The 21,452-nt window shown below is 35.5% G+C and overlaps 1 protein-coding gene across 1 annotated transcript in view; it reads left to right on the plus strand.

The window, feature by feature from the left end:
- The window catches only part of MIPOL1 (mirror-image polydactyly 1), a gene marked incomplete at its 3' end in the record, with an annotated part of 91,430 nt that overhangs the window by 13,990 nt on the left and 55,988 nt on the right, over positions 1-21,452 (plus strand). Inside the window, exon 4 of the mRNA XM_008568357.1 lies at positions 16,590-16,719. Coding sequence (XP_008566579.1) covers positions 16,590-16,719 — 130 coding nt within the window. The remainder of the gene's footprint in view (positions 1-16,589; positions 16,720-21,452) is intronic.

Genomic DNA, 21,452 nt, shown 5'->3' on the forward strand with positions numbered 1-21,452 from the left:
GAGGTGATACCGCATTGGGGCTTTAATTTGCATTTTTCTGATGTTTAGAGATTTTAACTTTTTTTTTTTTTTCATTTATCTGTTGGCCATTTGTATGTTTTCTTTTGAGAAATGTCTATTCAGGTTCTTTTCCCATTTTTTAAATAGGATTATTTGTGTTTTTGTTATTCAGTAGTTTTGAGTTTCTTATACATTTTGGATATTAAGTAGCCCCTTATCTGATGTATGATTTGGAAAAATTTTCTCCTAATTTCAGGGTTGCCTCTTTATTTTGTTAATTGTTTTCTTTGCTGTGGAAACTTTTTTGATTGATGCAATCCTATTTGTCTATTTTTGCTTTTATTGCCTGTGTTTCTGGAGTCATATGCAAGAAATCTGTGCCCATACCAATGTTGTGCAGCTTCCCCCCTAAGTTTTCTTCTAGTAGTTTTACAGTTTTGTGTGTTATGTTTAAGTATTTAATTCATTTTGAGTTGATTCTTATATAAGATATGAGATGTGTCCATTTTCTTTCTTCTGTATGTTTATATCCAGTTTTCTAAACACTGTTTATTGAAGAGACTATCCTTTCTCCATTATGTTTCTTGGCACCTTTGTTGAAAATCAGTTAACCATAGGCATGCGGGTTTATTTCTGAACTCTCTACACTATTCCATTGGTCACTGTTTCTGTTTCATGCCAGGACCTTCCTGTTTTGATTACTTGGCTTTAAGTATATTTTAAAATACAGCCGTGTGATGCCTCCAACTTTGTTCTTTTTGCTCAAGATTGCTTTGGCTGTGCCAAGCAATAGCATCATGCTGCTGAATTTTAATATATATTTAAAGCCACAGTAATCAAAACAGCATGGTACTAGCATGAAACAGAAACATTGACCAATGGAATAGTGTATTCAGGGTCCTTGTGGTTCCATACGAATTTTGAGATTGTTTTTTTCAATTTCTGTGAAGAAATACATTGAAATTTTGATAGGGATTCCATTGAATCTGTAGATTAATACCTTATTTAAAAAATTTTTTTTCTTATCATTTATAAATTGTGTAATCAGATTTTATGTGTGTGCGTGTTCTGGCATTTTAAGATTTAACCTTAGATTACTTATATGGCAATCTCCCTTAAAAATATACATATGTATACGTCTTTAGATTTGAAAGAGTATTATAAGGGAAAAAATGTTTTCTCTTGATCACACAGAATCAAATAAGCCCTCTGTGTAAAGCATTTACTTTTAAGCATAAAGGTAACTAGGCTTATTATTAAAGCCATTGGTATTGCTAGCCTTACCTCTTTCATCAGGTACTGTTGCATATAAAGTGGAGCACAACTGGCATTAAATATCACTTTATAAAGATCTGGTCACAATGGAAACCCATTGGTATTTAAGTTTAGTGATTAGTATTTTAATCTTTCATTATGCCAGAATATTTCAGGGCAATATGATATACATGTTAACCTGTATTTAGATCACTATTTAGCATCATTTTGTTCATCCTATCTGGCCTACAAATTAGAAGTATTTTAATGTAAAAATTTAAAAAATGTCTTAGAGTATCATGATATTTTATATAAAGTATCATGTCATCATAGTATGCAGTATACAGTATAAAATGGGTTCTGAATAATTTTTCTTTCAGTCCTTGTTTATAATTTCTGCTTGCCAATGGAAAAGGCTAAAAAATGAGGAGTTTCAAGTTGGATTTTTTTATATGTAAATGGTCCAGATTAATCAACATCATGTTATAAATATGTGTATGAATTAAGCCAAATGGGTTAAGTCTGTGGGTTGAGGGTGGTGATAGTAGTGATGGAATGGAAATTACATTTGTTGAGGATATACTCTATTTATTTGGCCAAGAACTTTCATATATTTTCTAATTTAATTTTCCCTAAAACCATCAATTGTGGTGTTATATCCATTTTGTATACCTGAACTGCAACTAAACTAGTTTAAGAAACTTACAAAATACAAGGTTGCTGAACTTTAGTACCTTGGATCTGAATCAAAGCCCGTATTCCATACACCGTGCTGCTTTCCACACCATATGAGGTAAACCACATTTCTTTCACTAAGGTGTTACGAGTGTCCTTTCTGGAAAGAGATTGTATAGAATTAGAAGGGAAAAATAAAATTTCTTTTCGTGTACTACAGTCCGGAGAGAAGTTTCAACACAGTATGATGAATCGATAGGGTAGTCCCTCCCCCACTTATCTGAGGTCTCACGTTCCATGTTCCAGTTATCCACCGTCAGCCGTGGTCCACAAATCTTAAATGGAAAATTACAGAAATAAACAATTCATAAGTTTTAAATTACACTCCATTCTGAGGTAAGTCATGAAATCTTGTGCCATCCTGCTGTGTCTTGTGCAGGACATGAGTCCGCTCTTTGTTCTGCATATTCGTGCTGTATATACTACTCACACATTAGTCACTTAGTAGCTGTCTTGGTTATCAGGTCAAAAAAACATAGTGCATACAGGGGGTTGGTACTATCCACAGTTTCAGGCATCCAGTAGGGGTCTTGGAACATATGCCCCATGGATAAAAGGGTTTACTGTATATGGTGGTGGAATAATATAGCCATAGACAACCACCTAACAGTAATGGTAATACCTTTTAAAAAAAGAGAAAAACTATGAACATTGTCTGAGAAGTAGTGGTTCTTCCAAAAGCTATGCTCATAAAAATTTCCTCATTAAACTTATCTGAACTGTTGATTAAAGACATTTGATTTTATGCATGTGAATATCCAGTTGTCATATAGTCTGTTTATTCATTCATCTGTTAATTGGGGTTGTTTCTAGTTTTCTGCTATTATAAATGAAGATGCTATAAATATTTGTGTTTAAGTCTTTGTATGCTTTAATTTCTCTTGATAAATACTGAAGAGTGGAGCTGAATTTTATGGGAGGTTTATATTTAATAAAAAAAACAAAAAAACAAAACAAAAAAACCCCAGCACACTATGGTTGTAATATACTTCATTTTTAACAGCAGTGGTATGAGAGTTCAATTATTTTACATTCTTGTTAGCACTTATTATGCTCATTCTTTAATTTTAGCCATTGAAATAAGTATGTGTTGATTATCTCATTGTATTTTTAATTTGCATTTTCCTAAAGACTAAAAATGTTGAGCACCTCTTCATGTGCTTATTTGTGATCTGTATATCTACTTTGACTATGCACCTGTTTGTCTTTTGCCCATTTTTTAATTATCTTGTTCCTTTATTACTGAGTTTTTGAAGTTTTAAAACTATGTTCTGAATGCACATTCTTTATTAGATATATACTTTGCAATTATTTTTTTCCAGTCTATGGCTTGTCTTCTCATTCTGATTATTCTCATTTTCATTATCTTGTTGCAGTCCTTAGAAGAGCAAAAATTTTTAATTGAATTAAATTAAAAAGAAATCTTTATCTACCTAAAGTCACAGAGGTTTTCTCCTATGTTTTCTTCCAGAAGTTTTGTAGTTTTAGGTTTTACATTGGAGTCTATCATTCATTTTGTGGAGTGCAAGATCAGTTTACCTTTCAAAAATTAATCAAAATTAGCAAATTTACAAACCAAGAAGACAAACATATGATCTTCTCAGACACAGAAAATCATTTGATAAAATCCAACAACTTCAGTGAGTTTTGATAATTGACATCAGTAAGGCCTTCATTGAATATAAGTTAAATAATTTATGGGTATAATATTTCTAATATTCCGTTATTGTCCTTCTATTATCTATAATTAATATCTATAGTACTGTAACTTTGTTCATTACTGACGTGTAAATTTGAGTCTTCTGACTTTTTCTTATTCAGTCTGATCAGAAATTTATTAAATTCATTGATTTCAAAGGACCAGTTTTTGATGTCATTTATTTTCTTATTTTTTTGAAGGGGGGGGTTCAGTTTCAATTTTATTGATTTCTTCTCCTTTCTTTATTATTTTCTTCCTTCTGCTTGATTTGAGTTTATTTTCCTTTTTCTTTTCTAGTTTCTTTAGGTGTGAGCTTAGATTGTGGTTTGAGATCTTTCTAATACATGCATTTAATGTTTTAAATTTCTCTATATGAACTGCTTTAGCTCTATGACACAGATTTTGATAGGCTGTATTTCAGTTTTGTTCAGTTCAAAATATTTTTAAATTTCTCTTGAGACTTCCTCTTTGGCCCTTGGAATAGTTAGAAGTATTTTATTTAATACCCAGGTGTTCAGAGATTTATCTGTTATCCTTTTGTTTTTGATTTCTACTTTAATTCCAATATGGTCAGAAAAACATTTAATTCTTTTAAATTTTCTGATATTTGATTTATGACATAGGATTTGATATATTTTGTTAAATATTTCATGTGCACTTGAAAAGAACGTATATTCTACTGTTGCTGGGTGGAGTATTTTATACATGTCATTTAGCTCCTCTTGGTTGATCATACTATTCATTTCTTTTATATCCTTGATGATTTTTCTCTCTACTATTTCTGTCTATTAGAGAGCATGTTGAAGTCTGCAGCTATAATTATGGATTTGTCTGGTTTCTTTCAGTTCTCTGTTTTTTCCACATGTTGGTGTATTCACATTTAGAATTTTTATGTCTAATTAGTGAAATAGCCCTTTTATCAATCATTCATACCACTTTTTGTCTCTAGTAATAGCCTATGCTTTAAAGTGTACTTTGTCTGACATTAATTTAGCCATGCCAAATTTATTTTGGTTTGCTTCTGTGTAGTATATATTTCCTCATCTTTTTTATTTTTAATCTACCTATATCATTATATTTTAAGTGAGTTTCTTGTAGATACGTAGTTGGGTTATTTTTAATAAATCCAATCTTATAATCACTGTCTTTAATTTGTGTGCTTGACTGGTCTATTTGGATTTAGGGCCAACATTTTATTATTTATTTTCCTTTTTGTTCTGTTTTTTACTCCCTTTGCTTTATTTCCTACCTTCTTTTGGGTTTTTTGAACCTTTTTTAGTATTCCATTTTCACTTTCTGTATTGTGGTTTTAACTAATACATCCTAGTATATATTTTTAGCAGTCACAATAGGGATTATAAACTATAATTGATATTCATTATTTGTAGCTTCATATTTGCAAATAAAGAACTTTTCACAATTTATTTAGAATAAATATTTTATCTCTTCAACTGTAATGTAATGTGGAAAACATAATGTAATTTAATGTAGTAAACTGTAATGTAATATAAAAATGTTACATTTTAATATAGGACCCCTTACTCTCCTCCTTTTCTTCTCTATTTTTCTTATATGTTATACGTAATACATTGAAAACCTCATCAGTGTTGCCACATGCCATGAGTCAGCCACGCTGGAACAGGCAGGCACCACGGAAGCCCCAGCCCAGGCCAATTCCTGCTGCAAAGAGAGGCCCAAGAGCTGCCAGGCCCATACACCCTGAGTCAGCCACACCAGAACAGGCAGACTCCATGGGACTGCCAGCCCAGGCCAGTCCCTGCCACCCAGAGAGGCCCGAGAGCCACCTGGGCCCACACTCCCCGAGTCAGCTGTACCAGAGCAGGCAGGCACCTCAGGACCCTCAGTCCAGGCCAGTTCCTGCTGCTCAGAGAGGCCTGAGAGCCAGCAGGCCCACATGCCCCAAGCCAGCCATGCTGAAACAGACAGGCTGGGCCCACACTCCCCGAGTCAGCTGTACCAGAGCAGGCAGGCACCTCAGGACCCTCAGTCCAGGCCAGTTCCTGCTGCCCAGAGAGGCCTGAGAGCCAGCAGGCCCACATGCCCCAAGCCAGCCATGCTGAAACAGACAGGCCCCGAAGGACATCTAGCTCAGGCTAGTCTCTGCTGCTCAGAATTGGCAGTCCCTTCAGAATCAAGGCCAGACATCAGGGTGGAACGAGTGAACTGTGATACCTCCTGCCACAGTGACTAAACTCCAAAGGAAAGATACCAGAAATATGTAAAATCAAGAAAGTATATCACCACCAAAGGAAAATAATAACTCTCAAGGTCTAGATCCTGTAGAACAGGAAGTCCTTGAAATGACTGACAAGGAATTTTGAGCAGGAATTCTAAGGGAACTGAATGAGATACAGGAAAACTCAGACAACACAATGAAATGAGAAAAAAATATACAGAACCTGAAAGAAGAAATGTACAAAGGAATCAATGCCCTGAAAAAAAATGTAGCAGAGCTTGTGGAGCTGAAGGATTCATTCAGTGAAATAAAAAACACAACATAGAGTCTAACCAGCAGGCTAGAACAAGCAGAAGAGAGAATTTCTGACTTTGAAGACTGACTGTTCGAATTATACAGGTGGACCAGAAAAAAGAATTTAAAAAGTTGAAGAAAATCTAAGAGAAATAACAAACAACCTTAAGTGCTCAAATATCTGAATCATGGGTATTCCAGAAGAGGAGGAAAAAGGAAATGGCATTGAAAACATATTCAATGAAATAATAGCAGAAAACTTCCCAGGTATAGGGAAAGTCACAGATCATCAAATTCAGGCGGCCCAAAGATCCCCAAACATATTCAACCCAAAAAGGTCCTCTCCAAGACATGTTCTAGTCAAACTGGCAAAACTCAAAGACAAAGAGAGAATCTTAAAAGCAGCAAGACAGAAGCATCAAGTCACCTATAAGGGAGCCCCAATCAGACTAACATCAGACTTTTCATCAGAAACCCTAAAAACCAGAAAAGAAAGGGATGATATATTCAAAACAAAGGACAAAAATTGCCAGCCAAAAATACTTTACCCAGCAAAGCTATCCTTCCAAAATGAAGGACAAATAGTATATTTCTCAGACAAACAAAAACTTTGAGAGTTCATTACCACATGACCAGCCTTACAAGAAATTCTCAAGGGAGTACTGGGTTTGATACCTGAAAAACAATCATCACTGCCATAAATACTCAAGAAATAACAAAACCTACCAGGAAAACAAAAATGCTAACAATAAAGAAAAAAAAAAATAGTTTACCTAACAGCCCAAGAAACCAACAAAGACAGAAGACAAACAGAAAATAAGAAAGAAAGGAACAAAAGATCCTTAAGACATCTAAACAAAAATCAGTAAAATGGTAGGAGTAAATCAACACCTTTCAATAGTAAATCTGAATGTTAAAGGATTAAATTCCCCACTCAGAAGACACAGACTGACTGACTGGATTAAAAAGATGGACTCAGCAATATGCTGCCTGCAAGAGACTCACCTCTTCTTTAAAGATACACATAGACTAAGAGTGAAAGGATGGAAAAAGATATACTATGTAAACAGTAATGAAAAACAAGCTGGAGTAGCTATTCTTATGTCAGATTAAATAGACTTTAAATCAAAAACCATAAAAAGAAATAAAGAAGGCCACTATGTGATGATAAAAGGATCTATATATCAAGAAGACATAACAATCATAAGTATATATGCATCCAACATGGGAGCAGCCAGATTTATAAAGCAAACGCTATTAGATCTAACGAATGACATAGACACTAACACCATAATAGCAAGGGACCTGAATACCCCACTTTCAATATTGGACAGATCATCTAGGCAGAGAATCAGTAGAGAAACAGAAGATCTAAACAACACTTTAGACCAATTGGACTTGGCAGATATCTACAGAACATTCTATCCAACAACCTCAGAAAATTCATTCTTCTCATCAGCCCATGGAACATTCTCCAGGCTAGACCATGTTAGGTCACAAATCAAGTCTCAACAAATTCAAAAAATTGGAACTATTCCACGTATTTTTTCAGATCACAATGGATTAAAATTAGAAATCAATAACAAATGAAATTCTGGAAACTAAACAAACACTGAGAAATTAAACAACATTCTACTTAACGACATATTAAACAGAAATTCAAAAAATTTCTTAAAAGTAATGAAAATAATGACTCATCATACTCAAACCTGTGGGATACTGCAAAAGCAATAGTAAGGGGGGAAATTTATCATATTAAATGCTTACTTCAGAAGAAGGGAAAAATGGCAAATAACCTAACACTTCACCTTAAAAAACTAGAAAAATAAGAACAGTACAAACCCAAAGTTAGTAGTCTGAAAGAAATAATTAAGATCAGAGCAGAACTAAATGAAATAGAAACCTGAAAAATGATACAAATGGTTGAACAAAAAGTTGATTTTTTAAAAAGAGAAATAAAATTGATAAAACTTTAGCAATGCTAACTAAGAGAGAAGACTCATATATGGCTTTAATTATGTTGAGATACTTTCCATCTATACCTAACTTATAGAGGATCTTTGTCATGAATGAGTGCTGAATTTTATCAAAAGCCTTTTCAGCATCTGTAGAGATGATCATATGGTCCTTGTGTTCGATTTTATTAATATGGTGTATCACATTTATTGACTTGCGTATGTTGTACCAACCTTGCATCCCTGGGATGAATCCCACTTGATCGTGGTGAATAATTTTACATATGTGTTGCTGTATTCTGTTTGCTAGTATTTTAGTGAGGATTTTTGCATCTATATTCATCAAGGATATCGGCCTGTAGTTTTCTTTTTTGGTTATATCTTTACCTGGTTTTGGTATCAGGCAGGATGATATTTGCTTCATAGAATGAGTTTGGGAGATTTGCGTCTGTTTCAGTCTTTTGGGATAGTTTAAAAGCTGAGCAAAACAAAAATAAAGCTGGAGGCATAACACTACCTGACTTTAAACTATACTACAAAGCTATAATAACCAAGACAGCATGGTACTGGTATAAAAACAGAAACATTGATTTCTGGATTCTCTAATCAATGGAATAGAATAGAGAATCCAGAAATCAACCCACACACTGCCATCTGATCTTTGACAAAGGCACCAAGCCTATTCACTGGGGTCGGGACTGCCTCTTCAGCAAATGGTGCTGGAATCACTGGATATCGATATGCAGGAGAATGAAACTAGATCCATACATCTCACCATATACTAAAATCAACTCAAAATGGATTAAGGATTTAAATATACACCCTGAAACAATAAAACTTCTTAAAGAAAACATAGGAGAAACACTACAGCAAATAGGGCTGGACACAGACTTCATGAATATGACCCCAAAAGTGCGGGCAACCAAAGGAAAAATAAACAAATGGGATTATATCAAACTAAAGAGCTTCTGCACAGCAAAAGAAACAATTAACAGAGTTAAAAGACAACCAACAGAGTGGGAGAAAATATTTGCAAAATATACATCTGACAAAGGATTAATATCCAGAATATACAAGGAACTCAAACAACTTTACAAGAAAAAAACAAGCAACCCAATTAAAAAATGGGCAAAGGAGCTGAACAGGCATTTCTCTAAGGAAGATATACAAATGGCCAACAGACATATGAAAAAATGTTCAACATCACTCAGCATTCGGGAAATGCAAATCAAAACCACACTGAGATACGATCTCACCCCCGTTAGGATGGCTAAAATCCAAAAGACTTTGAACGATAAATGCTGGTGAGGTTGTGGAAAAAAAGGAACTCCCGGACATTGTTGGTGGGATTGCAAAATGGTGCAGCCTCTATGGAAAATATTATGGAGGTTCCTCAAATAATTACAGATAGATCTACCATATGACCCAGCTATCCACTGCTGGGAATATACCCAGAGAAATGGAAATCATCAAGTCGAAGGTATACCTGTACCCCAATGTTCATTGCAGCACTCCTTACTATAGCCAAGAGTTGGAACCAGCCCAATTGTCCATCATTGGATGAGTGGATATGGAAAAAGTGGTATATGTACACAATGGAATACTACTCAGCTATAAAAACAAATGAAATACTGCCCTTTGCAAGAACATGGATGGACCTTGAGAGAATTATATTAAGTGAAACAAGTCAGGCACAGAAAGAGAAATACCACATGTTCTCATTTATTGGTGGGAGCTAAAATTAAATAAATAAATTCACACACACACAAAATAACTGGGGGTGGGGTGGGGAAGAAGACATAACAACTACAATTCCTTGAAGTTGATATGACAAGCAAACAGAAAGGACATTGTTGGGTGGGAGGGAGGAGAGAGAGGAGGGAGGGAGGTTTCAGTAATGGGCCACAATAATCAACCACAATGTATATCAACAAAATAAAAATAGGAGAGAAGACTCAAATGTATATCAACAATATAAAAATAGGAGAGAAGACTCAAATAACCAAAATTAGAAGTGAAAATGTGATATTACAACTGATACCTCAGAAATACAAGGAATCATTAGAGACTACTATAAACAACTATATGCCAACAAATTTGCAAATATCGAGGAAATGGATAAATATCTGGACACATACAAAGTAGCAAAACTGAGACAAGATGATATAGAAAATCTGAACAGATCAATAACAATAAAAGATGTTGATGCTGTTATCAGAAGGCTCCCAACAAAGAAAAGCCAAGGACCAGATGGGTTCAAGCAGATTTCTACCACACCTTCAAATAGGAATTGATACCAATTCTCTACACACTATTCCAAAATTTTGAAACAGAGTCCATTCTCCCAAATTCGTTCTATCAGGCAAACATTACCCTGATACCAAAACCAAAGAAACATCAAAAATAGAAAACTACAGGCCAATATCCTTGTTGAATATAGGTGCAAAAATCCTCAGTAAAATACTAGCTAAGAGAATACAGCAACAAATACACAAAATTATATTCCATGATTTTCTTAGTCCGTTTGTGTTCCTATAACAGAAATAACTGAGACTGGGTAATTGGTAAAGAATAGAGGTTTATTTGGCTTACAATTTTGGGACAGCTGCATTTGGAATGGGCATCAGGCTGCTTCTACTCATGGTGGAAAGCAGCAGGCAGCCAGTGGGTATGAGCAGGTCACATGATGAGAGAAAGCAGGAGAGAGGGAAGGTGCCAGGGTCTTTTAAACAATCAGTTCTCATGGAAACTAATACAGTGAGATCTCACTTATTAATCCCCCCACCTAGGGCGAGCATTAATCCATTCATGAGTGATCCACCCCCATGGCTCAAAGAGCTTCTAGTACTGCCACATTGGGAATCAGATTTCCACATCAGTTTTGGTGGGGACAACACATCAAAACTCAATCAGTGACCAAGTGGGATTCATCCCAGGGATGCAAGTTTGGTTCAACATACACAAAGCAATAAATGTGATACACCACATCAATAAAATCAAAGACAAAAACCATATGATCATCTCTATAGATGCTGAAAAAGCATTTGACATAATTCAACATTCATACATGATAAAGACTCTCTACAAGTTAGGTAAAGATGGAAAGTATCTCAACACAATTAAAGCCATATATGATAAGCCCACTGCTAATATCATCAAGAGCATTTATATACTCGAGCAGTGAACATGTACAAAAAGAAATCAAGAAAGCTAGCCATTTTCTTTTTTTTTTTTTTTTTGTCTTTTGTCTTTTTTCCATGTCTGGCAATGGATCGCAACCCTCAGTGTTGCCCCCGTACCGGATCGGGGACCGGCAACAGGATTGCAAACCTCAGTGTTGCTCCCGCGCCTCGCTCAGCCAGTGAGCGGGAACCGGTCTGTATGTGGGATCCGAACCCTCGGGCGGGAGCGCCGCCGCGCTTCCCAAACGGTGCACTATCCAGTGCGCCACCGGGCCGGCCCTAGCCATTTACTTTTTAATTTTTTATTTATTTTTTTTTTATTTTTTTTCCTTTTTGTCTTTTCTCGTGACCGGCAACGGATCGCAGCCCTCAGTGTTGCGCCCGTACCGGACCGGGACCGGCAACGGAATCGCAACCCTTGGTGTTGTTCCCGCACCGCGCTCAGCCAGTGAGCGGCTGGTCTGTATGTGGGATCCGAACCCTCGGCGGGAGCGCCGCCGCACTCCCAAGCGGCGCACTGTAGCAGTGCGCCACCGGGCCGGCCCCAAAAGCTAGCCATTTACAATATCCACCAAAAATATAAAATACTTAGGAATAAAGTTAACCAAGGATGTGAAAAAAATCTATGAAGAGAACTACAAACAATTGTTGAGAGAAATTAAATAGGACAGAAGAAGATGGAAAGATATCCCATGCTCTTTCATCAGAAGAATTAACATTTTGAAAATGTCTATATTATGCAAAGTGGTCTACAGATTCAATGCAATCCCCATCAAAATTCCAATGACATCTATCCAACATTTATATGGAATAATAAAAGACCACGCATAGCCAAAGCAATGCTGAGAAAAACAAAAATAAAGCTGGAGGCATAACACCACCTGACTTTAAACTATACTACAAAGCTATAATAACCAAAACAGTATGGTACTGGCATAAAAAGAGACACACTGATTAATGGAATAGAATAGAGAATCCAGAAATCAACCCACACACGTACTGCCATCTGATCTTTGACAAAGGCACCAAGCCTATACACTGGGGAAGAGACTGCCTCTTAAAAACAACCAACAGGGTGGGAGGAAATATTTGCAAAATATACATCTGACAAAGGGGTAATATCCAGAATATACAGGGAACTCAAACAACTTTACAGAAAAGAAACACATAACCCAATTAAAAAATGGGCAAAGGAGCTGAACAGGCATTTCTCTAAGGAAGATATACAAATGGCCAACAGACACATGAAAAAATGCTCAGCATCACTCAGTATTCAGGAAATGGAAATCAAAGCCACTTTGAGATACCATCTCACTCCAGTTAAGATGATTAATATCCAAAAGGCTGAGAATGATAAATGCTGATGAGGTTGCAGAGAAGAAGAAATTCATATACTGTGCGACTGCAAAATGGTGCAGCCTTTATGAAAAATGGTATGGACTTTCCTCAAACAATTACAAAAAGATCTGCCATATGACCCAACTATTCCACTGCTGGGAATATACCCAGAGAAATGGAAATCATCATGCTGAAGGGATACTTGTACTCCCATGTCTATTGCAGCACAATTTACAATAGTCATTAAACCCAAATTTCCATCATCAGATGAGTGGATATGGAAAATGTGATATATCTACACAATGGAATTCTACTCTGATATATAAAAGAATGAAATACTACTATTTGCAACAACATGGATAGACTTAGAGAAAATTATATTAAGTGAAACAAGTCAGGCACAGGAAGAGAAGTACTACACATTCTCACTTATTTGTGGGAGTCAAAAATAAATAACTAAATAAATATACAAAGAAAGGGAAGAGAAAAAGACACAGCAATCACAACGATTCCGTGAAGTTGTTAAGAGAAGTTAACAGATATGATGTAGTGAGTAGGGGAGGGGAGGGGGTAAAGAGGAATGGGTAGGATGACACAAAAATCAACTACAATGTATATTGAGAAGTTAAATTTAAAAAAAAAAATAGAAAACCTCAGTAGTGTTAAATTTTTTGCTTTCAGCCACCAAACATTTTTTTTTTTTTTTTTGTCTTTTTCCATGTCCGGCAATGGATCACAACCCTCAGTGTTGCCCCCGTACCGGACCGGGGACCGGCAACGGGATCGCAACCCTCTTTACCAATTTTTTTAAGACAGATCTACTGGCTATGGGTTCTTGTAATTTTTCTTCATCTGAAAATGTCCTTTTTTTGAACTTTATTTGTGGAAGATATTCTTATGCGATACAGAATACTGAATCAATAGTTCTTTCAGCATCTTAAAAATGCTTTGATATTTCTTTTTGTCCTTCGTGATATTAGATGAGAAATCCACATACATTTGAATTGTTGTTTTTCTATAGATAATACTTTGTTTTTCTTTAGCAAATTTCAAGATTTATTCTTTGTCTTTATTTTTCAGCAGTATTATTAGTTGGTGTTTGGGCGTGGAGTTTCTTGGGTTTATCCTCTTTGGGCCATTTTTTTCAGCTGTAAGTTTATGTCTTTTGCAAAGGTGGGAATTCTTCAGCTTTTATTTCTTAAAAAAAAATATATATATATATATGTATATTTACCATTACACTCTCTTCCTTCAGAGACTTTATGACTTTTTTCCTACAAATCTTTGAGGCTCTGTTCATTTTTTCCATCTTTTTTCTTTCTGTAATTCAGATTGAATAATTTCTATTGATCTATCTTCAAGTTCATTGACTTTTTCTATTTCCATTCTAGTATTCAGATCATTCAGTATGTTTTTTATTTTGGTTTTATTTTTCAGTTCTGAGTTTTCCATTTGATTCTTTTTTCTAGCTTATATTTATTTGTGTTTACTTTCTATTTTAACTTTTGTTAATAGAATGTTTGCAAGTGTTATATGTTCATTTATTGCATTTTTACAATAGCTGCATTAAAGTCTCTGTCATATAATTCTAACTTCTTTGTTATCTTGGTGTTAGCAACTCCTCTTCTTTTCTTATGCAAATTGTGATTTGTGTGTGTGTGTGAAGTAATTTTATATTCTTTCCTGGACATATTAAGAGACTCTGGGTCTTGTTTACATTCAATTGATGTTTTAGCTCACAACCCGCCTGTTTAGGTTTAGGCTGGAACTTCTGACTCATCTTCTGTGAGCTGCGGTTTCAATACATATATGAGGGCACTTCAAAAAGTTTGTGGAGAAATGGAATTAAAAGTTAATACAAATATTTTCATGAACTTTTTGAGACCTCTTGTCTATGCACACACACACACACACACACACACACACACGAGGATACCCTCATGTGTGTGTGTGTGTATTTTTATATATATTTTCTCTTCCTTTATTTGAATATGCTGAAATTTCACTTATTTTTTATTTTTTTTGTCTTTTTTGTCTTTTTTCATGTCCGGCAACGGACCGCAACCCTCAGTGTCGCGCCTGTACCGGACCGGGACCGGCAACGGGATCGCAACCCTTGGTTTTGCTCCCACACCTCGCTCAGCCAGTGAGCGGGAACCAGTCTGTATGTGGGATCCGAACCCTGAGCGGGAGCGCCGCCGCGCTCCCAAGCGGCGCACTGTAGCAGTGCGCCACCGGGCTGGCCCAAATTTCACTTATTTTAAAAAGCCTTTTTTGACTACCCTTCAAAAATAGTCTGCTGTATTCTCCATCTGCCCAATCACTCTCTCTTCTCTCTCACAGCCTTCTTTTCCTTCATAGCCTTTACTCCTACATGGTTATTTATGTTTGTCTGTCTATCTATCAATTAATTTTCTGCCTGTTTTTCTCTCTGCTATCTGTCTCCCTGTAATACAATATATATTCGAGGATGTTAAGGACTTTTTAGACTAATATACTCATAACCCTTAAAACTGGATGGGTGACTAACAGGAGCTTGATAAATATTTGATGAATTTTGGTATATTACTCTTCCTTTAGGCTCAGCTTCCTGGAAATGGTTTGGTTTTTGCTTTGTCATTGTATGTTACATTGTATATTTACTCTATTATGGAGAAGATATAGTCGATGTATTCAAAGGATCTTCTTTTCCAACACTTAAAATTTAAGTAATACAATAATAACTATCTTGATTAACTGTGTATTAATCTGTAACAAACCTTGGGCAGGAACCCAGTGTTTTATAAGTGAAAAGAACATTTTACACAGTTTTTCTAAATTCGTTTTGTGTTTGACCTATAAATAAAATTTGGGTCAGTAATCCAGGTATTTGAGTCCTTCTTTGTCTGTCATTGCAGTCATATTTTTAAAATTATGTAAGATTTCAAATATACAAATGGTGGGAATTATGCTTAAGAGATGAGAATATTAGATAACATAAAAGCCCCCCATATACTGCTGCACAGATTTAGATGATGTCATTTGTGTTATCATGTATATTAACTGTGCCCATGCTCTGTGCAGAGGTGCAATGCTAAACCAGCACAGCTCTCCCATTTTTATTCTTCCCTGATCCATTTCCTTTCTCCTCTTTCACCATCACACTGAGGTATCTACTATCCTGAATTAGTGTTCATCATTTCCATGCTCATTTTATTATTTTTACTGATTGTGTGTATCCAGAGAATAGTAGGTAAGAGTTATTTTACTTTGCAATTTGCTATTATTGGCCAATATTTTATTTTTGAAACTTGTCCATCTGTCCATAGTTAATCCTTTCTAAATGCTGGATAGTATTGCATTCTGAATATATAGTAATGTATTTATTTCTGCTGATTTTGATGGGCATTTGGGTTATTTCTAAAGTTTTGCTATTATAAGCAGTGCTGCAGTAAATATTTTTATACATGTTTCCTTTTGCACATGTGCAAGAATTTCTTTAGGCTACATGCCAAAGAGGGGATTTGCTAGGTTATAGAGTAGTCACATCTTCAACTTTAATAAACATTGCCAAATTGCTCTTCAGATGGTTGTCGAAAAATGAGGGTCTTCAAAAAGTTCATGGAAGGATTTGTATTATCTTTTAATTATATTTTTCCATGAACTTTTTGAAATGCCCTCATGTGTATGCATATCTGCAGTATATATGACAGTTTCATTATTTCACAAGTGCACATTTGTTATTATTCGAACTTTTAATTTTTGTTCCTTTTATGGGTGTGAAATGGTATCTCAACATTGCAGTAGCTGTTAAAAATAATATTTTCTCAAGTAATTAATTGATACTAATTTAATTGAATAAACTTCTTAAAATAACAATTCTTGCTTTTTATTTTTGCCAAATGTATACATTTCTTTATTTTTTCTGATTGATTATGGGTTATATATTTTGATAGCTCTGGTTGAAGAAGTGTATTTTGCGCAGAGGGAACGTGATGAAGCTATTATGTTTAGACTGCAGTTAGCCATTGCGGAGAGAGATGAAGCAATTGCACGAGCCAAGCATATGGAAATGTCTCTAAAAACGTATGTACACGTTTAAAACTACATATGACATTAGGAGCATTTATAAAATGTATGCATTATCTGTGGTTACATATTCAGAAATGTTACTGATTCTTATATGTTACACTAGGAAATTGTGTATCTCCACTATATTTTTATAAAGCCTTTGGCATGCTAGTAATTTGCCTGTCAGGGATAACAGTAGATTTAAAAAAGAAATGCACATCATTGTTAATAAAATTACTTTCTTTAATTCTTCATAGTTTTGTTGTCCATGTTCTTACTCTACCTTCTTTTGTGACTACTCTTTTCTCTTCTCCTTATTATCACTTTTTTGATTTACATCACCTATCTGGGTTCTTTCACTGCTATCTGCTTAATATCTCTGTTTCTGTTCTTCATGACTTTTTTCTTGTAATTCTGTAGAATTACCAGGCAACCCAGGTAATTCTGATAAGTAAATAATAGACCACACTTAGAGAAACAGTGCCCTATAAATAAGTACTTCTCATTTTAATGTGCAGTCCAATCACTTGGGGTATTTTGCTACAATGCAAAATCAGTAGGTGTGAGGTGGGACCTGAGATTCTGCCTTTCTAACAAGCTCCCAGATGATACAAATGATGCTAAAGTAGCATCATTAAGGAATATGCTTTGGGTAGAAAGGCCTTCGGGCATCTAGAATTGTTTCCTTATAGACAGATAGAATACAGTAATCTAATATTTAATGATGATTAATCAGTATACTTATAGCATGTTTGCTCTGCCCAGTGTTGTAATAGGCTTTGTGGAGGGAACAGAGTAGAGTTTCAACAGAGAGACAAAAAGCCATGAATAGTTAATGGTGACAGTGTTCAAGCTCTGATTAGGTAATATGATTTTTTTTTTGGTTTATATTAATGGTTTATATTAATAGCTTCATTTTTTTTTTGAAACTTGATACTCATTTTAAAGCATTAAACTAATTGACAAATACAAATAAAGGAAGAAAAAAAAAGTCGCCTAAATTCCACAGTGGGTTTATATTAATAACTTCATTTTTTTTTTGAAACTTGATACTCATTTTAAAGTATTAAACTAATTGACAAATACAAATAAAGGAAGAAAAAAAAAGTCGCCTAAATTCCACAGTGCTTACCCCCAAATAACCATCTTTTTCAATAGGGAAACATTTTTCCAAAGATTTTCACTTTACTCATGTACTTAAATACTTTTATGTACAAGGGTACATGGTTGGTGGTCAAGTGGGTGTATCCATAGAATTAATTTGATAAAAATCAAGTCATTGTCTACATGCTGTTTTACTTGAGGGACAGTGTCATGTACAGGTTAACATCATGGATTCTGAACCCAGTAATCTCTCTTCAAATCCTGACTGCTTTTCCCTAGCTCTACAGACATAGACAAATTACTCAGAGTGTCTGGGACTCAGTTTTTTTGCCCATCGAAAATAGTGTTTACCTAGTACAGGTTTTTAGGAGGATTAAACAACTTACTAAGTATTGAAAAGAACCTGGCTCATAGCAAGTGCTGTATAATTATTACTTCAATTTAAAAGTAATACTGAATTTAAGTTAAACTGAAGAAAATTTTGAACTTCATGCAATTTCGGTCAATAAGATTTTAATTCCCTAAAGATCTTTCTAATTTTAAGAAAAAGTGTGAAAAACATTAAGAAATTGAAGTCATCAAATTTTTTTCTTTTTCCTTTTTTAAAAATTGATTATACAGGGCCGGCCCGGTGGTGCACTGCTACAGTGCGCCGCTTGGGAAGCGCGGCGGCGCTCCCGCCGAGGGTTCGGATCCCGCATACAGACTGGCCGCTCACTGAGCGAGGAGCGGGAGCAACACCGAGGGTTGCGATCCCGTAGCCGGTCCCGGTCTGGTACAGGTGCAACACTGAGGGTTGCGATCCGTTGCCGGTCACGAAAAGAGACAAAAAGACAAAAAAAAAAAAAATGATTATACATATTCATGGGGTACAAAGCACCACCTGTGCTCAAGATGTGATGATGAGATCAATACTATCAGCAAGTCCATTACCATAAATTGAAGTTATTCCCTGTGTCCCCCACCCACCCTCTCCCTAACTTCCGTCTCCCTCCCCCACCTCCATCCCTGGAAACTCTGGGTATGTTCTCTCCTTCTGGAAGTCCAATAAACCACTGTGATTTTTCTTTCCTTCCTTCTTTCTCTCTTATCTCCCACTTATGAGTGAGAATATGCTGTATTTTTCCCTCTGTGCCTGGCATGTTTCATAATTTTCCCCAGGCTCATCCATGTTGCTGCAATTTGCAGAATTTCATTCTTTTTTATGGCTGAGTAGTATTCTGTAGTGTATACATACCACATTTTCCTTATCCAGTTATCTGATGGTGGACATTTAGGTTGGTTCTGTATCTTGGCTATGGTAAATAGAGCTGTGATGAACGTAGGAGTGCTTGTATCCCTTTGACATGATGATTTCCATTCCTTTGGCCATATACCCACAAGTGGGATTGCTGAATCATAAGGTAGGTCTATCTATAGTTGTTCGAGAAACCTTCATACTGTTTTTCATAGTGGCTGCACTAATTTCCAGACCCCACCAGTAGTGTAAGAGAGTTCCCCTTTCTTCATATCCAGAATTTATTATTCTCCATCTTTTTGATTATTGCCAGGGGTGATATGATGTCTCAGTGTGGTTTTAATTTGCATTACCCTGATGATCAGTGATGTAGAACATTTTTTAAGTACCTGTTGGCCATTCGTATGTCTTCCTTCAAAAAATGTCTATTCAGCTCCTTTGCCCTTTTTTTGCTTGGCTTATTTGGTTTTTTACTGTGTAGTTATTTGAGTTCCTTGTATATTGTGGATATTAATCCCTTGTCAGATATATAGTTTGAAAATATTTTCTCCCATTCTGTAGGTTGTCACTTCACTCTGTTGATTGTTTCCTGTGCTGTGCAGAAGCTTTTTAGTTTGATATAATCCCATTTATTTATTTTTTCTTTTGTTGCTTATGTTTTGGGGCTCTAATTCATAAATCTTTGTCCAGTCCTACTTCCTGAAGTGTTTCCCCTATGTTTTCTTCTAGGAGTTTTATAGTTTGAGGTCTTATACTTAAGTCTTTAATCCATTTTGAGTTGATTTTGTTTTATGGTGAGAGGTGCAGATCTAGTTTCATTCTTCTACATAATGGATGTCCAGTTTTCGCAGCACCATTTATTCAAGAGGCAGTCTTTTTACCAATGTATGTTCTTGTTGTCTTTGTCAAAGATCAGTTGCCTGTCCATCTGTGGATTGATTTCTGGGTCCTCTATTCTGTTCCATTTGTCTAAGTGTCTATTTTTATGCCAGTACCATGCTGTTTTGGTTACTATAACTTTGTGGTATAATTTGAAGTCAAGTAGTGTTATGCCTCCAGCTTTATTTATTTATTTATTTTCCCCTGAGGATTGCTTTGGTTATTCATGGTCTTTTGTTATTCCATATGAATGTTAGGGTTTCTTTTCTTTTTTTTTTTTCTGTGTAGAATGTCATTGGTATTTTGATGGGGATTGTATTGAATCTCTAGATCACTGGATAAATGGAACATTTTTACTGTTGTTTCTTCCAGGAGCATGAAATGTTCTTCCATGTTTTTGTGTCCTTAATTTCTTTCAGTAATAATTTGTAGTTCTCATTATAGGCATCTTTCATCTCGGTTAAATAGATTTCTAGGTATTTTATTTTTTTGGTGACTTTTGTAAATGGACTTACTTTCTTAATTTCTTTTTCTGTTAGTTCATTATTGCAGAATATAAATGCAACTGATTTTTATTTTTATTTTATTTTGTTTTAATTTTATTTTATTTCATCAATATACAATGTGGTTGATTATTGTGGTCCATTACCGAAACATCCGTCCCTCCTCCCTCTCCCCCACCCCCAACAATCTCCTTTCTGTTCGCTTGTCATATCAACTTCAAGGAATTGTAATTGTTGTGTCTTCCTCCCTCCCCACCAGGTTATTTATGTATGTATGTATTTATTTATTTATTTATTTTTAGCTCCCCCAAATAAGGGAGAACATGTGATATTTCTTTTTCTGTGACTGACTTGTTTCACTTAATATAATTCTCTCAAGGTCCATCTATGTTCTTGCAAATGTCAGTATTTAATTCTTTTTTTAGCAGAGTAGTATTCTATTGTATAGATATACCACATTTTCCATATCCACTCATCTGATGATGGACATTTGTACTGGTCCCAACTCATAGCTATTGTAAAGAGTGCTGCAGTGAACATTGGAGAACAGGTATACCTTCAACTTGATGATTTCCATTCCTCTGGGTATATTCCCAGCAGTGGGATAGGTGGGTCGTATGGTAGATCTATCTGCAATTGTTTGAGGAACCTCCATACCATTTTCCATAGAGGCTGCATCATTTTGCAGTCCCACCAACAATGGTGTGGGAGTTCCTTTTTCTCCGCAACTTTGTCAGCATTTATCATTCACAGTCTTTTGGATATTAGCCATCCTAACTGGGGTGAGATGGTATCTCAGTGTGGTTTTGATTTACATTTCCCGAATGCTGAGTGATGTTGAGCATTTTTTCATGTGTCTGTTGGCCGTTCACATATCTTCCTTTGAGAAATGCCTCTTTAACTCTTTTGACCATTTTTTAATTGGGTTACTTGTTTTTTTCTTGTAAAGTTGTTTGAGTTCCTTGTATATTCTGGATATTAATCCTTTGTCAGATGCACAGTTCGCAAATATTTTCTACCATCCA

This window comes from Galeopterus variegatus, unplaced genomic scaffold (genome assembly GCF_000696425.1).
Source record: "Galeopterus variegatus unplaced genomic scaffold, G_variegatus-3.0.2 Scaffold403, whole genome shotgun sequence".
Lineage (NCBI taxonomy): Eukaryota > Metazoa > Chordata > Mammalia > Dermoptera > Cynocephalidae > Galeopterus > Galeopterus variegatus.